Raw genomic sequence first — 24,876 nt, 5'->3', positions numbered from 1 at the left:
TCTACAAATAACAAATGCTGGAGAGGGTAGAAGAAAACAGAACCCTCCTACAGTGTTGGTGGAAACGTAAAGTGATACAGCCACTATGGAGAACAGTATGGAGGTTTCTCAAAAGCTACCATATGATCCTGCAATCCCACTCCTGGGCATGTATCTGGAGAAAACTATAATTCTAAAAGACACATGCACCCCAATGTCCACAGCAGCCCTATTTACAATAACCAAGATATGGAAGCAACCTAAATGTCCATCTACAGAGAAAGGGATAAAGAATATACATGATGTAATACTATTCAGCCATGAAAAAGGATGAAGTACTGTCATTTGCAGTAACATGGATGAACTTAGAGATTATTATATCAAGTGAAGTAAGTCAGGCCAAGACAAATATCATAGGATATTGTCTATATGTGTACTCTGGGGAAAAAAATGATACAAACAAACTTACTTACAAAAAGAAACATACTCACAGACATAGAAAACAAATTTATGATTACCAAGGGGGAGAAGAGGATTAAATTAGAAATCTGGGATTAAAATATACACACTAATATATATAAAATAAATAACTAACAAGGACCTGTGTAAACACAGGGAACTATATTCAGTATCTTGTAATACCCTACAAAGGAAAAGAATCTAAAACAACACACACACACACACACACTGCAGTACAGTGGTTAAGACTCTGCACTTTCATTTCAGGGAGCGCAGATTCGATCCCTGGTCAAAGAACTAAGATCCCTAATGCGGCCAAAAAATACAAAACCCCAAAACTAATACAACATTGTAAATCAACTGTATTTCAATTTAAAAAATTTTAAGTCTTTGTGCCTGATTATTTTTGGCCTTTCAAGAGTAAATTTTAATATTTCCAATCAAATATTCAACAAACATATAAAAATAGAACAAGTGTAAAAAATAAAAAGAAAAGTATGTAATCCTCAAAGGAAAAAAATCAGGCATTTCAAGGGACTAAGCAAGGGGAAAGTCTACAGTAAGCTCAGCTAGAAAGCCAGGCTTACAACTCTGCACCATTCTGCAGGTGCAGTGCCACCTGCCACACAGCATCTCATGACCCACCCTGGCAGCTGTGTGGCCTCCTCTCAGCTGTCTTTCACATTTGTCAATTTTCATCAAGGCACTTGGCTTTTAAATTCACAAATCAGTGACAGGAGATCCATGCCTTCCACAGCAGCTCGTGGATTGACAGGAATTCCTCTGGCGGACAGTAGCCCTTATTTCAAAGGGCACCTGGTCCCTGTGATATTCCGCAGTCCCTCAATGAGTAAAAACTATGTGCCAGGACACAAAACCAATGAGGTGAGGACTGAAGCAGGAACGGAGGCTCCCACAACAGTGAAGCTAAATAAAAGCAGCCAGACACAAAAGACCATGTGGTATATGACTGCGTTTATGAGAAACGTCCAGAAAAGGCAAATTCATAGAAACACAAGCAGATACTAATGTGCCTGAGAAGGAGACTGGAGTGTGACTGCAGATGGGCATGAGGGGTCTTTGTAGGATAGGAAATGCTCTGGACTACAGAGATGTTGTACAACTATGTAAATTTACTACAAGTCTCTGATTTGATTGATTTGTATGATTTGAATTGTATGATTTAAATAGGTGAATATTATCAACAGTGACTTTTCAGAGCTGACAAATCACTTCTGTTTATCAACCAAAATCTCCTGAACTTGTAGGGTAGTTCTGGTCTGAGCTGCACAGCCTGGGCATCCACCATTCCCAGGGACTTAACTTGTACCCCCTTGGCATCCAGATGGTGCTGGCATGCCCCATCCTTGGGAGAACTGAGAAAATCTATGGAGTCGGTCTGGGAATGGAACCCAGTTGAGAAAGGCTGCAGGCTGTACAAAAATCAACACTAAAATTGAATCCCATCAAGTCTAAAGATTTTATTAAAATAATTTCAGAGGTTTTAAACCCACTGATAAATTTTAATTATAATTTTACATGAAAAGGACAAAGTACTTTTTTAAATTAAAAAATGGAAATGCTATTCTAAGTGGGAGCAGAGGATTTAAAAATCTGTTACTTTAAAAAAAAAATGAAATAAGCTCAGAGTGTCACAGATGAAGTAGACAAGAGACGATACCACCTAGGTTAGGAGAACACTTGTAAGCAGCTGAAGGCTTTCCAGGCCCACCTGCGTTCGCGGCCACAGAGCCCCACGTGCCCAGGCTGGCTCCCTCTGGAACCGGTGGTCAGCCGCACAGCGGGTCCCGCCCCCACCCCCGCCCCAGTGATGGCCCCGCGCGAGGTGAGACCAGGCCTGCGGAGCCGAGGATGCCGTCCCCTCACCCCGGGCCCTGGAGCACACCACTGCCCTCCCCGTGGCGCAAAGAGTAACAGGGCCCGCCCTCCTCGAGGCCGCGGGTCAGGCCCAGGCGGGTCTGGACCCACTGTGGCCTCAGCCCGCTCACCCGAACACGTGCTCTGAGCTCCAGACCCTCATTGCACCACAGAGCGCAGCCAGGGATGCTCCAGGACCCGGGATGCTCCGCTCTGTTCGGGGGCGGAGCGTGAGCACGCGGTGGGCGGGGCGGGACTCGGCGCTGAGCCCGCACATCACGTGAGCAGCGGTCCCGTGGCTCCGCCGAGGGGAGCGGACAGGACCGCAACCGTGTGGTCGGTGGGCGCAGAGCGCCACCTTCCGGATGTGGGCAGGGTTCATTCTTATAGGTCAGATGGTCCAGATTCTCTGAAAGCCCCTTCCAGCCAGGCAGGTTCCCACCAGTGGGAAAGGATGCGTAACTGTGTTCTGCCAGGGCGACAAGCCTCTCCACCCAGTGGAGGAGGAAGGAAGCAGAAGGTGTAGAAAGGTCTTAAATCAGAACGTGAGCCTCTTCGCAGCCCCTCCGCCTCGGGATTTGAAGACTCCAAGAAATCCAACCGTTTATGTAGCCACGTTGCTGAGACCCTCGCGACCCGCTCTCAAGTATGAGGACTGACAGCACTACTTGTCAGAGCGCATCCTAAATTCACCCGGCCACTGGAGTGGCCCCTTGGGTTCGCTACTTGTCTTCACCCAAAGGAGAGATACATTTCTCATTCCCATAGGAGGTGGGGTTGCAACTGGAAGCCTGGTGCTCCCTGGAACTTAGGCTGACATTTCAAAAGGATGACTCCTTTGTCATCCAGATCCCTGAGAAGAAAACATTCCTAGGTTGTTCAACTAGCTAAAGGCCTATTTGGCCTTTAAAAATGTTTACATACATCTCAAAAAGACAACCTATAAGGATTCTAGAGTAAATGCTCTAAGAAAAGGGTAAGGAGAGATTCCTTTTACACTGGGGAAAAATGATTTTTTTCGTTTTAGATTTTTATTTACCCCCCACTACCAACAAATACAGTTCAAGTGCAAAGAAGCAAGATGCTAGTTTGAGAACAGGGTGACCCTCTGCTAAATGTACTGGGCACAAGGGAGCACCCAGTGCAGCACGCAAATGGAGTGGGCGCCCCGGGCCTACCTCTGTGACTAGTCAGTGAATCTGGGAAAGTGGGGAAGCAGCCAGAAGACCTGGGCTAGGAGATCCCAGCCCACCATCTCCACACTCCACACACTCCACCTTCACCACCTGCAGCTGGATGCTCAGGGCGATCTTCCCATAGCAGCACTGTTCCCTATTTCATTGGTGAGCAGACTGGGGTTCATGGAGGTGCAAAACCACATCCAATGATCACAAGCTGAGGGCTGAGCTGAGATGACACCAGGTTTGCAGGAGTCCCCCACAGCCACGTGCAGTGACTGGCTGCCGTGGCCAGGCCAGCTGTGAAACATGCCCTGCACTAGGCTCTGAGCTCAGGGCTGTCATTTGGCTTTAAAAAGCATCATCTTTTAAAATTAGCATTTCCCACAAATATGTATTGAGCATGAGGCTAAAGAAATCAGGCTGGATGGTGAAAGACATTGTAGTGAGAATATGTGGGGAAACTGAGACCCTAACCATGAACATGACTTTTAGCAAACTCTGGGAGATAGAGAAAGACAGGGAAGCCTGGCATGCTGCAAAAAGTCAGACACAACTGAGCGACTAAACAACAACAAACCAGGAAACATCTGGACAGAGATACTACTTAGTGGTGGAGGTGGGACCTGAGGGTGGGAGTCTATAGAGGGTGTCCTCCTGGCTCACTGTACCAGCACCTGCCTCACTTTCAAAGCCACCTCACACACAGCTGTCAGGTCCCAGCACCTCAGTGGCTCCATCACTACTTATACGTACTCCCCTCCAAGACTTACCACCATGTGTTAAGACCACGGGAACTAAGTTACCATCATCCTTGGCAATTCCCGAGTCAGAAAACCAACAGGCGCATAATAAATCATTGACCGTTGAACAACAGATGAAAGGCACGGCCCTGCTTCAAGTCCTATACCACTACCTCCATTTTTGGTCAAACACCACCCTCTCTCTTGTTCTGTTCCACCAAGTCTGGTCCAGGAGCAGCAGCAGCTTTATCACCTGGGAGCCTGTTAGGAATAGAGACCCCTGGTTCCACCACAGCCCCACCATGCAGCATCGTGGCAGTTTTACCCCACTGGAACAGGCTCCTGAAACCTCTCATCAGTCATCACTGTGCTTCCAGTGTGACAGGTGCTGTTCTGTTGCCCTCCCCATGGGCCTCTGTGCTGCAAGAGAACTACTGGTCTCTCTCTCCCGGAACTCTGCTCCCTCTGCATCCTCTGTTCTGGTCCTTCCCATCTCCCCTGCACACACCTTTTGCCTCTCTGTTCTCCCTCTACACCTGCTCCCCAAGTGACTCACTGAGTATCCTGGTTTCCACTGACTTCTCGCCTGTCTCTCCATCTCACTCCTACCCATCTAGGTCCTACCTCAAACATATCATGGTCATACATCTCCCACCCTAAGCAGATTCCTCTTCCAGGAGTCAATGGCCAGGACCCTGGCATCACCCAGGTGCACCAAGCTGGAATACTCCCCGACCCTACATCCAGCCAGTTACTGAATCCTTAGGGATTTACCTCCTTTAGATTGTTTTAATCCATTCCATCTTCCACATGATTTAAGAGCCAATTCGATTTAACAGTTGCAGCTGAAGGCATGTGTTTGAAGAAGAACAAACCTGGGTTCCAGTCCTGGCTCCCCTTTTGCAAATTGCTAACCTCCTGAATATTAGTGTCATCATTCTTGACATGGGAGCACTACTAGTAAAAAAAAAAAAAAAAAGTCCTTTTGGCCTAGTGGGAATTAATGAGGACAGAGTACATGCCTGTAGTTAAAACTGCTGTGACATCCCTGCTGACCTGGCTCAATCCTAGATGGCCCCTCAGAATGCCATCGCATCAGCCTGCCACATCCCCTCCAAAGCTTTGTTTGGCCGTGCCCTGGGGTGCTTCCCGCCTTCTCACCCTCCTGTGGCTGCTCCTGATACCTCTCTCGTACTCTCAGCACAGTGTTTTATAAGTACCACACCTGTTTGTGTTTCTGTCTCTCCCACCAGATTACCCTTATTAAGGAAGCAGGTATCTAGGCTTCACCCCTCTTTTAGCTTTTGAATTGGCATCTCTGGGGTGAGGCCTAGGAACAGGCAGGGCTGATGAGTGGTGGAGGCGGTCACAGCGCTCTGGAGTTTGGAAAGGCATCCTGCACTCACCTGAGCTCTGGGGTGGGACCCAGGCCTGGCTTGTTTCTGTGTGCCCAGGATCGGTCCCTGTACTTGGCCAACAGTGAGCTCCAGATAACTGCTTGTTCAGTGAGTCAAGGATGACTCCGAGGGCATCATGAACCTGTGAGAGGCTTGGCCCAGAGGTGGGTGGGGCTCCATCTGTTGTCATCACGCAGAGCCACCTGGTCGAGTTCCAGGAAACCTTGCCATTTTCAGGAATCACCTGTGCGGTAAATCAGGAGACTTTTAAACCAGTAGTCCTAGTCTTTTTTGCTATTTTATTCACATTCTATACATTGAGATTCCATGTTGAAATACCACTGCTATAAGAGTCTGCAGCTAAAAATAAATAAGTTTGAAAACTGCTGTGCCAGAACATATTTTTAAACTAAAAAATTAGGGAGAAAATCAATCTCCCAGCAGGTAAGGAGTCTTGAAGAACATTTGGAGGTGTTCCTTTCCCACTGTGATGGATATTCTTCACTAGGCTCTGATGTTTAATTGATCCTCAGATACAGTGATCATGAAGATCTGATTTACAGGGACTCCTCAATCTGCCATGCAGTCAGAATAGGAGGGCAGGAGGCCAGGGTTCCAGCTGCTGCCATCAGCATCTGGATCTTCCAAGATCCTATGCAGGAATATTATTGGGATCCAGTGACAAGTTCTCTAACCAGAGTCAGAACTATCCTGAACTCCAACACAACCAAGATATTCTCATATTTTATTAAAACAGAGTATACCTCTGTGACTCTTTACTTTCTGTGATATATGTTTCTATGTAATTAATTCCTCTTCCCAACCCTTACATACAATTCCTGAACTAAGTCTCTCCCTTAAATAGCCTAAGTTCTGCTCTGTATTTCTGCTTCTGGGCACTTTAAATTCTATCCATTTCCCTTATGTTTTCTGGCATTGCAAAGACGGCTCATGACCAAGGGGTTTGGTATCCAAAACAATCATCAGTTTTCTCTCAAGAAGACACAACTAGGAAAAATCTAGGGACTTTATGATTTCTATGCACTATTGTGGCTAAACTTTTAGAAAAATATTTGATCACTACAAAGTAATGTAGTGGAAAAGACGCTGATGCTGGGAAAGACTAAAGGCAGGAGGAGAAGTGAATGACAGAGGATGAGATGGTTGGATAGTATCATCAACTCAATGGATGTGAGTTTGAGCAAACTCTGGGAGATAATGAAGGACAAGGAAGCCTGGCTTGCTGCAGTCAATGAGATCTCAAAGAGTTGGACACGACAGCAAATGAACAACAGCAATACTTTACAATACATGGTGATTAGGAATATTCTAAATGTTTGCTATCGTCATTCATAAAACTTGCACTTTTAGAGATTGATGTAATTCATTCTTTTATTGGTTGTCACATAGAGGATATTAATACTGTGTCTTTAGATTCCTTTACTTGGGGCACATTACCAGAAACAGCAGCACAGGTTATGACCACTGACTGAAAATATTATATCAGTTTCAACTTACAAAAATAATTAACATTGTTACAAATTAACAACAGTAACATCATTTAGGAGGAAACAATATCCAGACCAGCCTGTGAACAGTTTTCTGAAATGCATGATGCACAGCTGTCAAGATTAATAGACCTCTCCTGCCACCCTGTGGGCACACTATGCAACAAAGCTCTCCGTAAGTAGTCTTAGGGTCCCTACCCCCTCAAACACAAGTAACATTTTTTTTTAATGTTTACTAAGCGCTATCTGCTGGGAAATTATCCTGTGAATATGTATTGGCAGGTATGTGCGTGTGTGTATATATCAATAATGTTCACTGTAGCATCTAAAATACAAATAAATTGGGAGCAGTCTAACTGATTCTTGGTTAGAAACTGTTACACTGTTCCCACAGAATATCAGGAAGCTGATTAAAGAACTGGGGTGGAACTATAGGTTTTTAACATACAAGAAGCATATGTTAATCAAAAAAGTAAAGTGTATAAACTACAATTTCATTCACATTAAAGTATACTTTATATGCTTGTAAATATATGGAAACCATATAGACACATACACAGCACACCAAAAAAATCTCTAAGAAAATTATTTTTATAAGCATTGAGAATGAGAGACTCACTTTCACTCCCTATTTTGTATCCTCAACTTTGCTGAACTTATTTATTAGTTCTAGCAACCTTTAATGATTATGATTTTCTATTAATTATAATCCCATCATACGTGTATAGAGATAGCTTTACTTCTTCCTTTCCCATACAGATGCCTAATATTTCTTTTTCTTGTCTTCTTGATGTGGCTAGAACTTCCAGTACAATGTTAAATTGTAATGGTGAAAGTGGGCATTTTTGATTCTGTTCTTGATCTCAGAGGAAACAATTTCAGTCTCTTAACACTGAGTAAGACGTTAGCTGTGAGTTTTTCACAAGTGCCCTTTGTTATGTTGAGAAAGTTACCTTCCCTAGTACTCCAAGTGATTTCTCTCATGAAACAGTGTTGGATTTTTGTCAAATGCCTTTGCTGTCAATTGAGAATATCATGTAATTTTAAAACATCATTCTATTAACCTGATGTATTACATTGACTAATTTTCTTATGTTGAACCATCCTGACATTCTGAGATAAATCCCTCTTGGTCATGGTGTAGAATCCTTCAAATATGATACTAACTTTGGTTTGCCAGTATTTTGTTGAGAATTTATGCATGTATATTTGTGAAAGATATTGCATTATCTACAAATACAGTCAATTGGAAGTTGGGGCTTCAAATAAGAATGTTGGGGCAATCTACAGATTTAATTCAATTTCTGTTAAAGTATGATATTCTTCACAGAACTAGAATAAATAATCTTAAAATGTATATGGAACCATAAAAGACCCAGAATTGCTAAAGCAATCTTGAAGAAAAAGAAGAAAGCAGGAGGCATAACCCTCCCATACTTCAGACAATACTACAAAACTAGAGTAAGCAAAAAATGTGAGGATTTCCCTGACGGTCCAGTGGTTAAAAATCCATCTGCCAGTGCAGGGGAAGCAGGTTCAATCCCTGGCCTGGTAAGATGCCACATGCTGTGTGGCAACCAATCCCACACGCTCTAGAGCCTGTGCTCTGCAACAAGAGAAGCCACTGCAACTAAAAAAAGCCCATGAACAGTAATGAAGACCCAGCATAGTCAAAAATAAATTAATTTTAAATTTTATTTTTTAAAGTATGGTATTGGAACAAAAACAGGCACAGGAATCAATGGAACAGAATAGAGAGCCCAGGAAAAAAATCTCAGATGCCTGTGGTCAATCAGATGGCTGGATGGCATCACTGACTCGATGGACATGGGTTTGGGTGGACTCCGGGAGTTGGTGATGGACAGGGAGGCCTGGCGTGCTGTGATTCACGGGGTCACAAAGAGTCGGACATGACTGAGTGACTAAACTGAAATGAACTGAATGGTCAATCAGAAGGCAAGAATACAAAAAGAGGAAAAAGTCTCTCTTGCAAGTGGTATTGGGAAAGTTGGACAGCTGCAAGTAGATCAATGAAGTTAGAACACACCCTCACATCCATCACACACAAAAATAAACTCAGAATGGCCTAAAGACCTAAATATAAGACATGACACCATAAAAATCCTAGAAAAGAAGGTCTCCAAAACATTCTCTGACATAAATTGTACCCAAGTTTTCTTAGGTTAGTCTTCCAAGGCAATAGAAATAAAAACAAAAATAAACAAATGGGACCTAATCAAACTTAAAAACTTGCTCAAAGAAAACCATAAACAAAAGGAAAAGCAACCTTTAGAATGGGAGAAAATATTTGCAAATGATGCAACCAAAAAGGGCTTAATTTCCAAAATATACAAACAGCTCATAAAACTCAACAACAAAAAAAGCAAATGACCATATCCAAAAATGATCAGAAGACCCAGACAGACATGTCTTCAAACAAGAAATACAGATGGCCAATACGCACATGAAAAGATGCTCAACATCGCTAATTATTAGAGAAATGTAAATCAAAACTATAATAAGATACCACCTCAGAATGGTCAGTAAAAAGTCTACAAGTAAATGCTGGAGAGGGTGTAGAGAAGAGGGAACCCTTGTACACTGTTGATGTGAATGTAAGTTGGTGCAGTCACTATGGAAAACAGTATAGAAGTTTCTCAGAAGACTACAAATAGAATTACCATACAATTCAGCAATCCCACTCCTGAGCACGTATCTGGTTGTTGTTTAGTCACAAAGTCATGGCCGACTCTTTTGCAACCCCATGCAGTATAGCCCGCCAGGCTCCTCTGTGCATGGGATTTCCCAGGCAAGAACACTGAAATGGGTTGCCATTTCCTTCTCCAGAGGATATTCTTGACCCAGGGATCAAATCTGTTTCTCCTGCATTGGCAGGCAGACTCTTTACCTCTGAGCCACCTGGGAAGCCTGGGCATATATCTGGACAAAACTGTAATTTAAAAAGATACATGAACCCCTGTGTTTATAGCAGCACTGTTCACAACAGCCAAGACATAGAAACAACCTAAATGTCCATCAACAGATGAATGGATAAAGAAGATGTGGTACATATACACAATGGGATACTACTCAGCCATAAAAAGAATGAAATAATTCCATTTGCAACAACCCAGATCCAACAAGAGGTTATTATACAGAAAGAAAAGACAAATACCATATAATATCACTTAGATGTAGAATCTAAAATATGACACAAGTGAACCCATCTATGAAACAGAAAAAGAATCATGGACATAAAGAACAGATTGGTGGTTGCCAAGGGGGAGGGGGTTGAGGAAGAAGAGGAGTGGGAAGTTGGGATTAGCAGATGTAAGCTTTTTATGTAGGATGAATAAAGAAGGTCCTGCTATATACCAAACAGAACTATACTCAATCTACTATATAGCACACAGAACTATATTCAATATCCTATGATAAACCATAATGGAAAAGAATATATACATATATATGCCTGAATCACTTTGCTGTATAGTAACTAAGACATTCTAAATGAAGTACAATAAAAAAAATACTACTAAAAAAATTGGTAATGGAAGCTTAAGATGATTCAAAGAAAGGGAAAGCTATCCCATGCTCCTGGATTGGAATAATAAATACTGGTAAAAGGGCCATATTACCCAAAGCAATTTACAGATTTAATGCAATCCCTATCAAATTACCCATGACATTCTTCACAGAACTAGAACAAATAATCCTTAAATTTATATGGAACCATAACAGATCCAGAATAGCTAAAGCAATCCAGAAGAAAAAGAACAAAACAGGAGGTATAACCCTCCCAGACATGAGACAATACCACAAAGCTACAGAAATTGAAATAGTGTGGTACTGGCAAAAACAGACCTATGGATTAATGGAACAGAATAGAGAGCCTAGAAATAAACCCACATACCTATGGTTAATTAATTTTGGACAAAGGAGACCAGAATATTCAATGGGAAAAAGTCTCTTCAGCAAGTGGTGCTGGGAAAGTTGGACAGTCACATGCAAGTCAATGAAGTTAGAACACACCACACACAAACTCAAAATGGCTTAAAGACTTAAATATAAGACATGACAACATAAAACATCTGAAAGAGAACATAGGCAAAACATTCTCTGACATAAATTAACTAATGTTTCCTTAGGTCTCTAAGGCAATAGAAATAAAAGAAAAAGTGAACAAATGAGATCTAATCAAATGTAAAAACTCTTGCACAGCAAAGGAAACCATAAACAAAATGAAAAAATAATCTATGGACTGGCAGAAAATATTTGCAAATGATGCAAATTTCTTAACAAGGAAACCTTAACAAGGGTTTAATTTCCAAAACATACAAACAGTTCATACAATTCAATAACACAAAAACAAACAACCCAATAAAAAAAAATGAGCAGAAGGAGGGCGTTTAGGGGAGAATGGATACATGTATATGTATGGCTGAGTCCCTTTGCACTCCACCTAAAACTATAAAACATTGTTAATTGGCTAACAAAATTGTTAACTGACTGTGCATGCTCAGTTGCTTCAGCAACTCTTTGACCCTACGGACCATAGCCCGCCAGGCTCCTCTATCCATGGGGTTTCCAGGCAAGAATACTGGAGTGGGTTGCCCCCGCTCCTCCAAGGGATCTTCCCAACCCAGGGATTGACCCCACATCTCCGGTATAAAAGGCAGATTCTCTACCACTGAGCCACCAGGGAAGCCCCTAACTGACTATAGTTCAATACAAAAATAAAAAGTTGTTTTTAAAAATATGAGCACAAGATGTAAATAGATATTTCTCCAAAGAAGACACACAGCAGATGGCCAATAGGCACATGAAAAGACTCTCATCATCACTAATTATTATAAAAATGCAAATCAAAAGAACAATGATCAAACCACCTCACACTGGTCATAATGGTCATCAAAAAGTCTACAGGAATTTCCTGGCAGTCCAGAGGTTAAGAATCTGCCTGCCAATGCAGAGGACATGGGTTTGATCTCTGGTCTGGGAAGACTCCATATGCTGTGGGACAACTAAGTCAGTGTGCCCCAACTACGGAAGTCAGCACATGCCCTAGAGTCTACACTCTACAAAAGAAGCCAAAGCAATAAGAAACCCATGCACCAAGACTAGATTGTAGTCCCTGTTCAATGCAACTAAAGAAAGCCTGCAAAAAAAAAAAAAAGCCTGCATGCAGCAACCCAATGCAGCCAAAAACAAATAGTTTTTTTTTTTTAACTTTACAAAATAAATAGTTTTAAAGTCTACAAATAATAAATGCTAGAGAGGCTGTGGGGAAAAGCAAACTCTCTTATACTGTTGGTAGGAAAGTAAATTGGTCCAGCCACTATGGAGAGCAGTGTGGAGGTTCCTCAAAAAACTAAAAATAAACACAATAATAGTTGGGGACTTTAATACCCCACTTTCATCAGTGGACAGATCATCCAGACAGAAAATTAGTAGTGAAACATGGGCCTTAAATGACACTTTATTTTTTTTTTTTTTTAATGTCAAGCTTAAAGAAAAGTTCCAAAAATAATACAAATAATATCCATATAACCTCTGCCCAGATTTTTCACTTGTTCTTATCATTTCACCCCATTTCTTTATTATTTGTCTGCTCCCCACCCAAAAAGTTTTTTTCTAAACTCTTGGAAGGCCTGCTGCAGATATCATGGTTTTTATTCCCATGAAGTATCCCACATACTTCAGTACATATTTCTGAATTTCCTAAGAATAGGGATATTCGGTTAATAACTGTAATAGTACAGTTGTCAACTTCAGTAATTTAACATGGATAAAATACTTTTATTAAATCTACTGTCTGTATTCTAATACTGTTAACTGACCCTCAGTGTCCTTTTTAGCACTTTTTCCTTCTAGTACAAGATCTAGTCCAGGATCAGATATTGCATTTCATTGTCATGTTGATAAAGTCTCTTTTAATCTGGAACACTTTTACAGCCTTTCTTTGTTTTTTATGATATTGTCATTGTTAAAGAATACTGCCCCTACTTTGTTTTTTTTTTTTTTGACAGCTTTAATTTTTCAGCACTTTATTTTTTTTTTTTTTTTTTTGATAAATTTAACGCCTTTTATTGCCATACCTCATTTTACTGTGCTTTGCTTTAGTGAGCTTTATAGATACATGTTTTTTTTTTTTTTTTGTTAATTTTCTGTTTAGTTGATCTATCCATAAGTGTGAGTGGGGTATTAAAGTCTCCCACTATTATTGTTATTGTTAATTTCTCCTTTCATACTTGTTAGGATTTGTCTTACATACTGCGGTGCTCCCATGTTGGGTGGATATATATTTATAATTGTTATATCTTCTTCTTGGATTGATCCTTTGATCATTATGTAGTGACCTTCTTTGTCTCTTTTCACAGCCTTTATTTTAAAGTCTAATTTATCTGATACGAGTATTGTGACTCCTGCTTTCTTTTGGTCCCAATTTGCATGGAAAATCTTTTTCCAGCCCTTCACTTTCAGTCTGTATGTGTCCCCTGTTTTGAGGTGGGTCTCTTGTAGACAACATATGTAGGGGTCTTGTTTTTGTATCCATTCAGCCAGTCTTTGTCTTTTGGTTGGGACATTCAACCCATTTACGTTTAAGGTAATTACTAATAAGTATGATCCCGTTGCCATTTACTTTATTGTTTTGGGTTCGAGTTTATACACCATTAAATGACACTTTAGACCAGATGAACTTCACTGATATTTAGAGAGCATTCCATCCAAAAGCAGCAGACTACACATTCTTCTCAAGTGCACACAGAACATTCTCCAGGATAGATCACATGCTGGGCCAAAAGGCATGCCTTGATAAATTTAAGAAAAGTGAAATCATATCAAGCATCTTTTCTTATTACAACACTATGATATTAGAAATAAACTAAACACTATTATACCAGAAATAAGGAGAACAAGAAGGAGCAGGTGGACATGGAGAACATCTCTCTCCACGGATACATCAAGAATACACCATCAGACAGAGAACTGCATGCACAATGCCAGCTGAGCGCATAGAGGAGTACCTGATGAGTGGAAAAGAATATATTGAACCACGAAAAATTTGGTAGAATGAAGGAACTAGGGGGAAAAACAAGAGTGTTAGTAGGACTGGACCTGCCCTCGGCAGGGGGTCCGATCCCCACATGGGGGCAATTGTCTGAGTCAGAGGAGAAACATTTAAGTCTAACAGTGAAACAGCTGATCTGTGGCAGCCTAAATGGAATGAGAATCAGACAGTTCTTGCCACATCCATACATACCCCAGAGACGGATGTAGGTCCCTTAGAGGTACAGAGACTGGGAGCTGGAGTTTGGGGATTGTGGAGCAATCCCAGGGCGAGGGCTGCTGTTTGACTGCGGAGAGATGGATCGAGGGGATGTGAGGGAGGAGATTGTGGAAGGAGATGCCTGTGAAGGGAGGCCGGGCAGCCATGGAAGCAAGGCAGTGGAGCCATCACCATAGCCTTTCAGTTCCCACATGCCACAATCAGCAGCTGAACAATAGAGAGGCTGGCCCATTAAACCCCTGAGGCACTGAAGTACAGAGTAGACTCCAGTCAGGGGGGCCCCTCTATGTGCCTGACGCCCTGAACAACAGAGAAGGACCCCAGGCAATGGAGTCCTCTAAGTGTGTCAATGGGCGGAGCTACAGAGAAAGACTGGCCAAAGAGGCCTTCTGATCCCCAGCTACAAGAGGCTCCAAAAAAGACTCTCATAACTCCTGTGGTGGAGGCAATCCATGCCCCTGCACACTTGGCACTGCCAGGGTCCCTGAAAACCAAGCAGCTGTGCCACCTTCATGCTCAACTCTCACTGGGGCAGAGCTGCCACAGGCAAAAAAAAGTCTTGCATCTCTGCACACAGGGTCACTTTGGTAGTGTCCGACTCTTTGCCACCCTGCAGACTGTGGCCTGTCAGGCTTCTCAATCACGGAGGTGGGCTCTCCAGGCAAGAATACTGGAACCTATTGGCCAATACTGGTTGCCATACCCTTCTGGAGCACTATATTTCCTGCTGCCCTAACCGCCAACTCCCCTGAGTACCTCGTGCTGCCAGAACCCCTGCAACCCAAGCAGCTGGACCACTGCCACACCTGGCCTTCACAGGTGCAAACCCAAGTCCTCCAGGGCAGCCTCAGGAGCAAACCCCAGTGGATGACCCACATGCAGAGGTGAAAATAAAACCACAATTGAAACCCAGGGGCAGTGTGGCTAAGGAAGAAGACCCAAAACCTTCCCACCAGCTGTACAAGCTGCAGATCAAATCCACAGGATCAACTAGGCCAATTCTGTATCTATGGAATATATAAAAAGTCATTGAGAGCTACCACACAAAAAAAGCACTACTTCTGATAGCTGTGGACACTGGAGGCAAGAACACACAGGAGTAGGACCAGATTAGAATCTGAGCTGTCCCCATAGCAACTCCAGAGATCAGCACAGTGTTGGAGGGCATCCTAGGGTGGTGAAGTGGACTATGACTCCAAGCAAGGGAAAGGACTCTGACAGCAGTGACTCAAGAAAAACATTTATTATTCTTATGTTTCAACTTGCTCTGTAGATTCTTTTGGATGTTCCCCCCCTCTGTTAAATTGTCAATTTTATTGGCACTATGAAATCTAATTAAACTTTTGAGCTTCTTTTTTTTTCTCAGTCACATTTTTTATTGCCGTTCTGTGGAGCTTTCCTTTTTTTTCTTTTCTCTTTTCTTAATTTTAATTTTTTAAACCTATTATTTTTTCTACATTTATTCCTTTGTTTGCTTTTCCTACTGTTCTTTTTCACTTGCAGTTAATCTTTAATGTATTTAAATCTTCTTTATCTACCTCTATTTAACTTTGCATATCTATTCAGTCACTTTTTATTGTTGCTATAAACCTCTGCCTCTACATTGGGCTTTTGCAGTTCTGTGGAGTTTTCCTTTTTTCTTTCTTCTTCCAGTTTTTTTTTTTTTTTCTCTTTTTTTTTATATTTTAATTTTTAATTTTTTAAACTTATTATATTTTTTCTACATTTATTCCTTTGCCTTTCCTACTGTTCTTTTCCCCTTGCAGTTAATCTTTAATATATATAAATCTTCTTTATCTACCTCTGTTTAACTTTGCATATCTATTCTTTTTTTTCTTTCTTTCCTTTCCTCTCAACACATCTGTTGGTTTTGTTTTCATTGCTTTATTCCCCACATGGTACTTTGCTTTAGTTTTGTTTTCCAGTTTGGCTTTAGTTTTGTTCTTAACTGGTAAATATAATTTTTGATTCCCTTTGTTTGCTGGGTCAATGTACTGTACTTTATTTTTGTTGGACTGTTTTCACTTTGCTCATGGATGTATATGTATATGTGTATATTCCATTATTTTCATTATTATTTGCCTAATTTTGTAACAGCCATTTGTCTGGGATTCATCTTTGGTTTCTCATTTTTGGATATTTTTTTAATCTCACTTAATGCCATAACCACTTGTGGAATTTTCGTTTCTGACCAGAGATCAAGCCTTGAGCCTTTGGAGTGGGAGTACTGACTCCAAGACCCTAGACTACCAGAGAACTAATCCTAGGGAGTATCAAATAGAACTCACACAAAGGAAACCACGTGAATAGGAGTCCTGGCATCACCCAACCACCAGTAGCACCCTGTGCAGGATGCCTCATCTAAACAGCAAACAAACCAAAAATACAAATCCAATCATCAGCAGACAGGATTACCACCTCACTCAGAGGAAAAACAAACAAAAACTCAGCACAAATCTCACCCTATAAGAAGCTTACACAAACCATTGGACTGACCTTAGAAGGGCAGAAACCAAAAGGAAGAAAGAATTCAACCCTGAAGCCTGGGAAAAGGAGACCTCAAACACAGTAAATTAGAAAAAAATAATGAAAAGGCAGAGAAATACTACACAAATGAAGGAACAAACTAGAAACACAGAAGTCCAAATAAATGAAGAGGAAATAGGCAAACTACCTGAAAAAGAATTCAGAATAATAATAGTAAAGATGATCAAAAACCTTGAAAACAAAATGGAGAAAATGCAAGAAATCAATTAGCAAAGACCTAGAAGAATTAAAGAATAAACATACAGAGACAAATAACACAATTACTGAAATTAAAAATACTCTAGAATGCGGGGAGCCGGTGAGGCATTCCACTCGTGACAAAGGTCATGAGGAAGGAGGCTCGGCATACGCAAAGGCGGGATCGAGCCTCAGGAGTCCCCCCGGATATTCTCGAGCATTTTCCCCCCAAAAACCAGAGTCTGCCTACTTTATTGCTTTGTGCTCTCACCTCTGACTTTACTGGGGGCTGTCCCCTACCACCATCTCTCTCTCTCTGTCAAAGAGTTAACTTACAGCTCCAATTAATAAAGTTCCTGGGCAATTAGGAGTGTTTAAATCCAAACCCCTCAGATGGCTCTCTAACTCGCCTGACAAGTTTACCCGGACTCCTGCAGCTATGCATACGATTGTTTACAGTCTCCCAGCCTCGAGAGGCATGGGAAGCTTAAGATATTCAAATAGCTTAGAGCCTCTCAGAGAGTTAAAAACTGTCAGAATAAACTAGTAAAGGATTTCATTGATGAGTCAATGCTTGTTGCCAAGTTTTCACATCCCTGAATTGTATCCTTGAATATGTATCAATTAATAGTGGGTATGTAGAAAAAATAAGTAGTGGCCTTGGTGTTAGTAACTTTAGACCCTTAAGGTAATAAATTCTTTCTTTGTTGTAAACCCATTACACATCCGCCCTATAGGAATGCAATTTTATCTTTGGAAGATGGTGCCAAACCTTGAAATAATTACTCTTAGAGAAAATAAGTCTTTGTTGATAAGTCCTTGAGTCATAAAATGTTAGTAGGCCTTCTGGCCAGAAGATGATGTAAATCACCTAAACCATTTGTATACGATACATTTGCAGGAAAGAAACCTTGGTTTTTGATAAGAACCAAAGACTGCTGACTTTGCATCCCCTATTATCCTCTATGTGTAACTTAGGGTATAAAAGCCCCTGTTAAAAATAAAGCTACGGGCCTTGTTCACCAGCGCTTGGTCTCCCCATGTCATTCTTCCCTTTAACTTCCAGCTGAGTCTCCATCTGGAGCGCGGAACCCACCACGCTTACTAATCATGCCTGGGCTTCTAAGACCCTCTCGAGAAGGAGTCTAGGGTGAGACACCTTCCGCTATTCGAGAGGGCGCCTGCGGCCTACGTAAGTGGTGCAAACTTCTTGTCTTGAAGTTTTATTGGTCTCCCGCGTAAACCAAGCTACTCAGCTTCTTTTCTCCACTGAATTTTCCTACTGAGCTATCCTCATTCTATTGTTCTCTATATCTCTAATTAGCATATAAATAGTCGCCTAGGCCGTCTCTCCTTCGAATACCCTGGATCAGCTGGGGCTGGTCCCCGGCACTAGAATGAATCAATAGCAGAATATCTGAAGCAGAAGAACAAATCAGTGAGCTGGAAGATAAAATGGTGGAAATAACTTCTGAAGAGTGGAATAAAGTAAAAAGAATGAAAAGAACTGAGGACAGTCTCAGAGACCTCTGGGACAATATCAAACGCACCAACATTTGAATTATAGGGATCTTGGAATGAAAGTTATGACCAACCTAGATAGCATATTGAAAAGCAGAGACATTACTTTGCCAACAAAGGTCTGTCTAGTCAAGACTATGGTTTTTCCAGTGGTCATGTATGGATGTGAGACTTGGACTGTGAAGAAAGCTGAGAGCCGAAGAATTGATGCTTTTGAACTGTGGTGTTGGAGAAGACTCTTGAGAGTCCCTTGGACTGCAAGGAGATCCAACCAGTCCATTCTGAAGGAGATCAGCCCTAGGATTTCTTTGGAAGGAATGATGCTAAAGCTGAAACTCCAGTACTTAGGCCACCTCATGCAAAGAGTTGACTCATTGGAAAAGACTCTGATGCTGGGAGGGATTGGGGGCAGGAAGAGAAGGGGACGACAGAGGATGAGATGGCTGGATGGCATCACTGACTCGATGGACGTGAGTCTGGGTGAACTCCAGGAGTTGGTGATGGACAAGGGAGGCCTGGCATGCTGCGATTCATTGGGTCGCAAAGAGTCGGACAAGACTGAGTGACTGAACTGAACTTGCGTGGAGAATCCCACGGACAGAGGAGCCTGTTAGGCTGCCATCTGTGGGGTCACACAGAGTTGGACACAACTGACGTGACTCAGAAGCAGCAGAAGAGAAAAAGAAAGGGTATGAGAAATTTTTTGAAGAGATTACAGTTGAAAATCTCCACAACATGGAAAAGAAAATAATCAAGCCAAGAGGAACAAAGAATCCCATACAGGGTAAATCCAAGGAGAAACATGCCAAGACACATACAACTAATCAAACTAACAAAGACTAATCACTAAGTTTAGTTCAGTTGCTCAGTCATGTCCAACTCTTCGTGATCCCATGAACTGCAGCACACCAGGCTGTCCATCACCAACTGCTGGAGTCTACCTAAACCCATGTCCACTGAGTCGGTGATGCCATCCAACCATCTCATCCTCTGTTGTCCCCTTCTCCTCCTGCCCTCAATCACTAAGAAAGAATATTAAAAGCAGCAAGGGAGAAGCAACAAGTAACATACAAGGGAAACCCCATATGTTTAACAGCTGATCTTTCAGCAGAAAAACTGCAGGCCAGAAGGGAATGGCAGGATATATTTAAAGTACTGAAAGGGAAAAATCTACAACCAAGATTACTGTATCTGGCAAGGATCTCATGCAAAATTGATGGAGATATAAAAAGCTTTTAAGACAAGCAAAAGTTAAGAGAATTCAGTACCACCAAACCAGCTTTACAACAAATGTTAAAGGGACTTATATAGTCAAGAAATACAAGAGAAGAAAAAAGACTTATAAAATCAACCCCAAACAATTAAGAAAATGGCAATAGGAACATATATATCAATAACTACTTTACATAAAAATGGATTAAATGCTCCAACCAAAAGATACAGACTGGCTGAATGGATACAAAAACAAGACCCACATATATCCTGTCTACAAGAAACCTACATCAGACCTAAAGACACATATAGACTGAAAGTAGGATGATGGAAAAATATACTCCACACAAATGGGAAGCAAAAGAAAACTGGAGTAGCAATCCTCATATCAGACAAAATAGACCTTAAAATAAAGAATATTATAAAAGATAAGGAGGGACACTACATAATGATTAAGGGATCAATCCAAGAGGAAGACATAACAGTTCTAAATATCAATGCACACAACACAGGAGTACCTCAATACCTAAGACAGACACTAACAGACATAAAAGGAGAAATTGACAGTAACATAATAATAGTAGGAGACTTTAACACCCCACCCACACCAATGGACAGATCATCAAAACAGAAAATTAATAAGGAAACACAAGTCTTAAATGATACATTAGATGAGATGGATCTCATTGCTATCTTCAGGACATTCCATCCAAATGCAGAAGAATACACCTTCTTCTCAACTGCACATGGAACATTCTCCAGGATAGACCACATCTTGGGTCACAAATCAAACCTCAGTAAATTTAAGAAAATTTAAATCATATCAAGTATCTTCTCCAACCACAATGTTATGAGATTAGATATCAATCACAAGAAAAAAACTGTAAGAAACACAAACGTGGAGATTAAACAACACGTTTCTAAATAACCAACAGGTTACTGAAGAAATCAAAAGGGAAATAAAAACATTTCTAGAAACAAATGACAATGAAAACACGACAACTCAAAACCTATGGGATGCAGCAAAAGCAGTTCTAAGAGGGAAGTTTATAGCAATACAATCCTACCTCAAGAAACAAGAAAAACATCAAATAGACAACCTAACTTTACACCTAAAACAACTGAAAAAAGAAGAACAATAAAACCCCAAAATTAGTAGAAGGAAAGAAATCATAAAAGATCCAAGCAGAAAAAAATGAAAAAGAAATGAAAGAAACTATAGTAAAGATTAATAAAACTAAAAGCTGGTTCTTTGAGAAGATAAAATTGACAAACCTTTAGCCACACTCATCAAGAAAAAAAGAGGTAAAGAGTCAATAAAATTAGAAATGACAAAGGAGAGGTTACAACAGACAATGAAGAAATACAAAGGATTATAAGAGATTATTATGAACAACTATATGACAATAAAATGGATAACCTGGAAGAAATGGATAGATTCTTAGAAAAGTTCAATCTTCCAATACTGAATCAGGGAGAAATAGAAATTGTTAACAACCCAATTACAAGCACTGAAATTGAAGCTGTGATCAAAGATCTTCCAAAAAACAAAAGCCCAGAACCAATGGCTTCACAGGAGAATTCTATCAAACATTTAGAGAAGAACTAATGCCTAACCTTCTAAAACTCTTTTCAAAAAATTTCAGAGGAAGGAACCCTTCCAAACTCATTCTATGAGGCCATCATCACCCTGATACCAAAACCAGACAAAGACACCACAAAAAAAGAAAACTACAGGACAATATCACACTGATGAACATAGATGCAAAAATCCTCAACAAAATTTTAGCAAACAGAATTCAGCAACACATCAAAAAGCTCATACACCATGATCAAGTTGGGTTTATTCCAGGGACACAAGGATTCTACAATATATGCAAATCAATCAATGTAATACACCATATTAAAAGATAAAAACCATATGATCATCTCAATATATGCAGAAAAAGTCTTTAACAAAATTCAGCATCCATTTATGATTAAAACTCTTCAAAAATGGGCATAGGTGGAATCTACCTCAACATAGTAAAACCCATATATGATAAGCCTACAGCAAACATTATTCTCAATGGTGAAAAACTGAAAGCATTCCCCCTAAGATTAGGAACAAGACAAGGGAGTCCACTTTCACCACTATTATTCAACATAGTTTTGGAAGTCATAGCTACAGCAATCAGAGAAGAAAAAGAGGTAAAAGGAATCCAGATAAGAAAAGAAGAAGTAAAGCTCTCACTGTTTGCAGATGACATGATACTGTACATAAAAAACCCTGAAGATAGTATCAGAAAATTACTATAGCTAATCAGTGAATTTAGCAAAGTTGAAGGATACAAAACCAATACACAGAAATCACTTGCATTTCTACATACTAACAATGAAAAATCAGAAAGAGAAATTGAGAAATCAATCCCATTCATCATTGCAACAAAAAGAATTAAATATCTAGGAATGACCTTACCTAAGGAGACAAAAGAAATGTACACAGAAAATTATAAGACACTAATGAAAGAAATCAAAGACGACATAAACAGATGCAGAGATATTCCATGTTCCTGGGTAGGAAGAATCAATATTGTGAAAATGACTATACTACCAAACGCAATCTACAGATTCAATGAGATCCCTATCAAATTACAGGTGGCATTTTTTCACAGAACTAGAACAAAAAAATTCACAATTCATATGGAAACACAAAAGACCCTGAATAGCCAAAGCAGTCTTGAGAAAGAAGAATGGAGCTGGAGGAAACAACCTTCCTGACTTCATATTATACTACAAAGCTACAATCATCAAGACAGTACAGTAGTGGAACAAAAACAGAAACACAGACCAATGGTACAAGACAGAAAGCCCAGAAATAAACCCATGCACCTATGGGTACCTTATTTTTGACAAAGGAGGCAAGAATATACAACGAGGCAAAGACAGCCTCTTAAATAATGGTGCTGAGAAAACTGAACAGTTATGTGTAAAAGAATGAAATTAGAACACTTCCTAACACCAAACACAAAGATAAACTCAAAACGGATTAAATACCTAAATGTAAGACTAGAAACTATAAAACTCTTAGAGGAAAACATAGGTAGAACACTCGATGACATAAAGCAAGATCCTCTATGACCCACCTCCGAGAGTAATAGAAATAAAAACAAAAGTAAACAAGTGGGACCTGATTAAACTTAAAAGCTTTCACACAGCAAAGTAAACTATAAACAAGGTGAAAAGACAACCCTCAGAATGGGAGAAAATAATAGCAAATGAAACAACTGACGAAGGATTAATTTCTAAAATATACAAGCAGCTCATACAACTCAAAGCCAGAAAAACAAACAACCCAAACAAAAAGTGGGAAAAAGGCCTAAAGAGACATTTCTCCAAAGAAGACATACAGATAGCTAACAAACACATGAAAAGATGCTCAACATTGCTCATTATTTGAGAAATGCAAATCAAAACTACAATGAGATATCACCTCACACCGGTCAGAATGGCCATCATCAAAATGTCTACCAACAATAAATGCTGGAGAGGGTGTGGAGAAAAGGGAACGCTCTTGCACTGTTGGTGGGAATGTAAATTGATACATCCACTATGGAAGAGAGTATGGAGATTCCTTAAAAAACTAGGAGTAAAACCACCATATGACCCAGAAATTCCACTCCTAGGCATATATCCTGAGAAAACCAAAATGGAAAAAGACATATGTACCCCATTGTTCATTGCAGCACTGTTTACAATAGCTAGAACATGGAAGCAACCTAGATGTCCACTGACAGATGAATGGATAAAGAAGTCGTGGTACATATACACAATGGAATATTACTCAGCCATAAAAAGGAACGTCAGTCAGTTCTGATGAGGTGAATGAACCTAGAACCTATTATACAGAGTTAAGTGAATCAGAAAGAGAAATATAAATATCATATTCTAACGCATATATGGAATCTAGAAGAATGATACTGAAGAACTTACAGGGCAGCAATGGAGAAACAGACATAGAGAACAGACTTATGGACATGGCAAGAGGGGAGGAGAGGGTAAAATGTATGCAAAGAGTAACATGGAAACTTATATTACCATATGTAAAACAGATAGCAAAGGGGAATTTGCTGTATGGCTCAGGAAACTCAAATAGGGACTCTGTATCAATCTAAAACGGTGGGATGGGGCAGGAGATGGGAGGGAGTTTCAAAGGGGAGGGGATATATGTGTACTGATGACTGATTCATGTTGAGGTTTGACAGAAAACAACAAAATTCTGTAAAGCAATTATCCTTCAACAAAAAAATAAATAAAAAAATTCTACAGGCTAGGCTTCAACAGTACGTGAACTGAGAATTTCCAGATGTTCAAACTTGATTTAGAAAAGGCAAAAGAACCAGAGATCAAAGCGCCAACATCCATTGGATCACAGAAAAAGCCAGAGAATTCCAGAAAAACATCTACTTCTGCTTTACTGACTACACTAGAGCCTATGACTGTGTGGATCACAACAAACTGTGGGAAATTTTTAAAGAGATGGGAATACCAGACCACTTTACCTGCCTCATGAGAAATCTGTATGCAGGTCAAGAAGCAAGTTAGACCTGGACATGGAACAACGGACTGGTTCCAAATTGGGAATGGAGTACGTCAACACTGTATATTGTCACCCTGCTTATGCAGAGTACATCATGCAAAATGCCAGACTGGATGAAGCACAAGCTAGAATCAAGATTGTAGGAAGATATATCAATAACCTCAGATACACAGATGACACCACCCTTATGGCAGAAAGTGAAGAGGAACTAAAGAGCCTCTTGATGAAAGTGAAAGGAGAGAGTGAAAAAGGTGGCTTAAAGCTCGACATTCAAAAAACAAAGATCATGGCATCCAGCCCCATCACTTCATAGCAAATAGATGGGGAATCAATGGAAACAGTGGCAGATTTTATTTTCTTGGACTCCAAAATCACTGCAGATGGTGACTGCAGCCATGAAATTAAAA

General features: G+C 40.5%; 1 protein-coding gene across 12 annotated transcripts in view; it reads right to left on the bottom strand.

Moving 5' to 3' along the window:
- The window catches only part of PRELID3A (PRELI domain containing 3A), a 51,731-nt gene that overhangs the window by 22,291 nt on the left and 4,564 nt on the right, over positions 1–24,876 (bottom strand). For 9 of the 12 annotated variants that reach the window (XR_011462481.1, XR_011462482.1, XM_070361819.1 and 6 more), the window contains exon 1: positions 2,448–2,536. The exons of 1 other annotated variant lie outside the window; for it this stretch is intronic. Coding sequence is in view for 7 of the 11 variants with exons in the window: in XM_070361819.1 (XP_070217920.1) it covers positions 2,448–2,479 (32 nt within the window). In the remaining 4 variants the exon portion in view is untranslated. Of the gene's footprint in view, positions 1–2,447; positions 2,537–5,643; positions 5,879–24,876 lie in introns of those variants that run through there. 2 more of the 12 variants (XM_070361820.1, XM_070361822.1) reach the window with 1 other exon arrangement.

The sequence above is a fragment of the Bos mutus genome, chromosome 24 (genome assembly GCF_027580195.1).
Source record: "Bos mutus isolate GX-2022 chromosome 24, NWIPB_WYAK_1.1, whole genome shotgun sequence".
Taxonomy (NCBI): domain Eukaryota; kingdom Metazoa; phylum Chordata; class Mammalia; order Artiodactyla; family Bovidae; genus Bos; species Bos mutus.
This window is presented reverse-complemented; position numbering and strand designations above follow the sequence as displayed.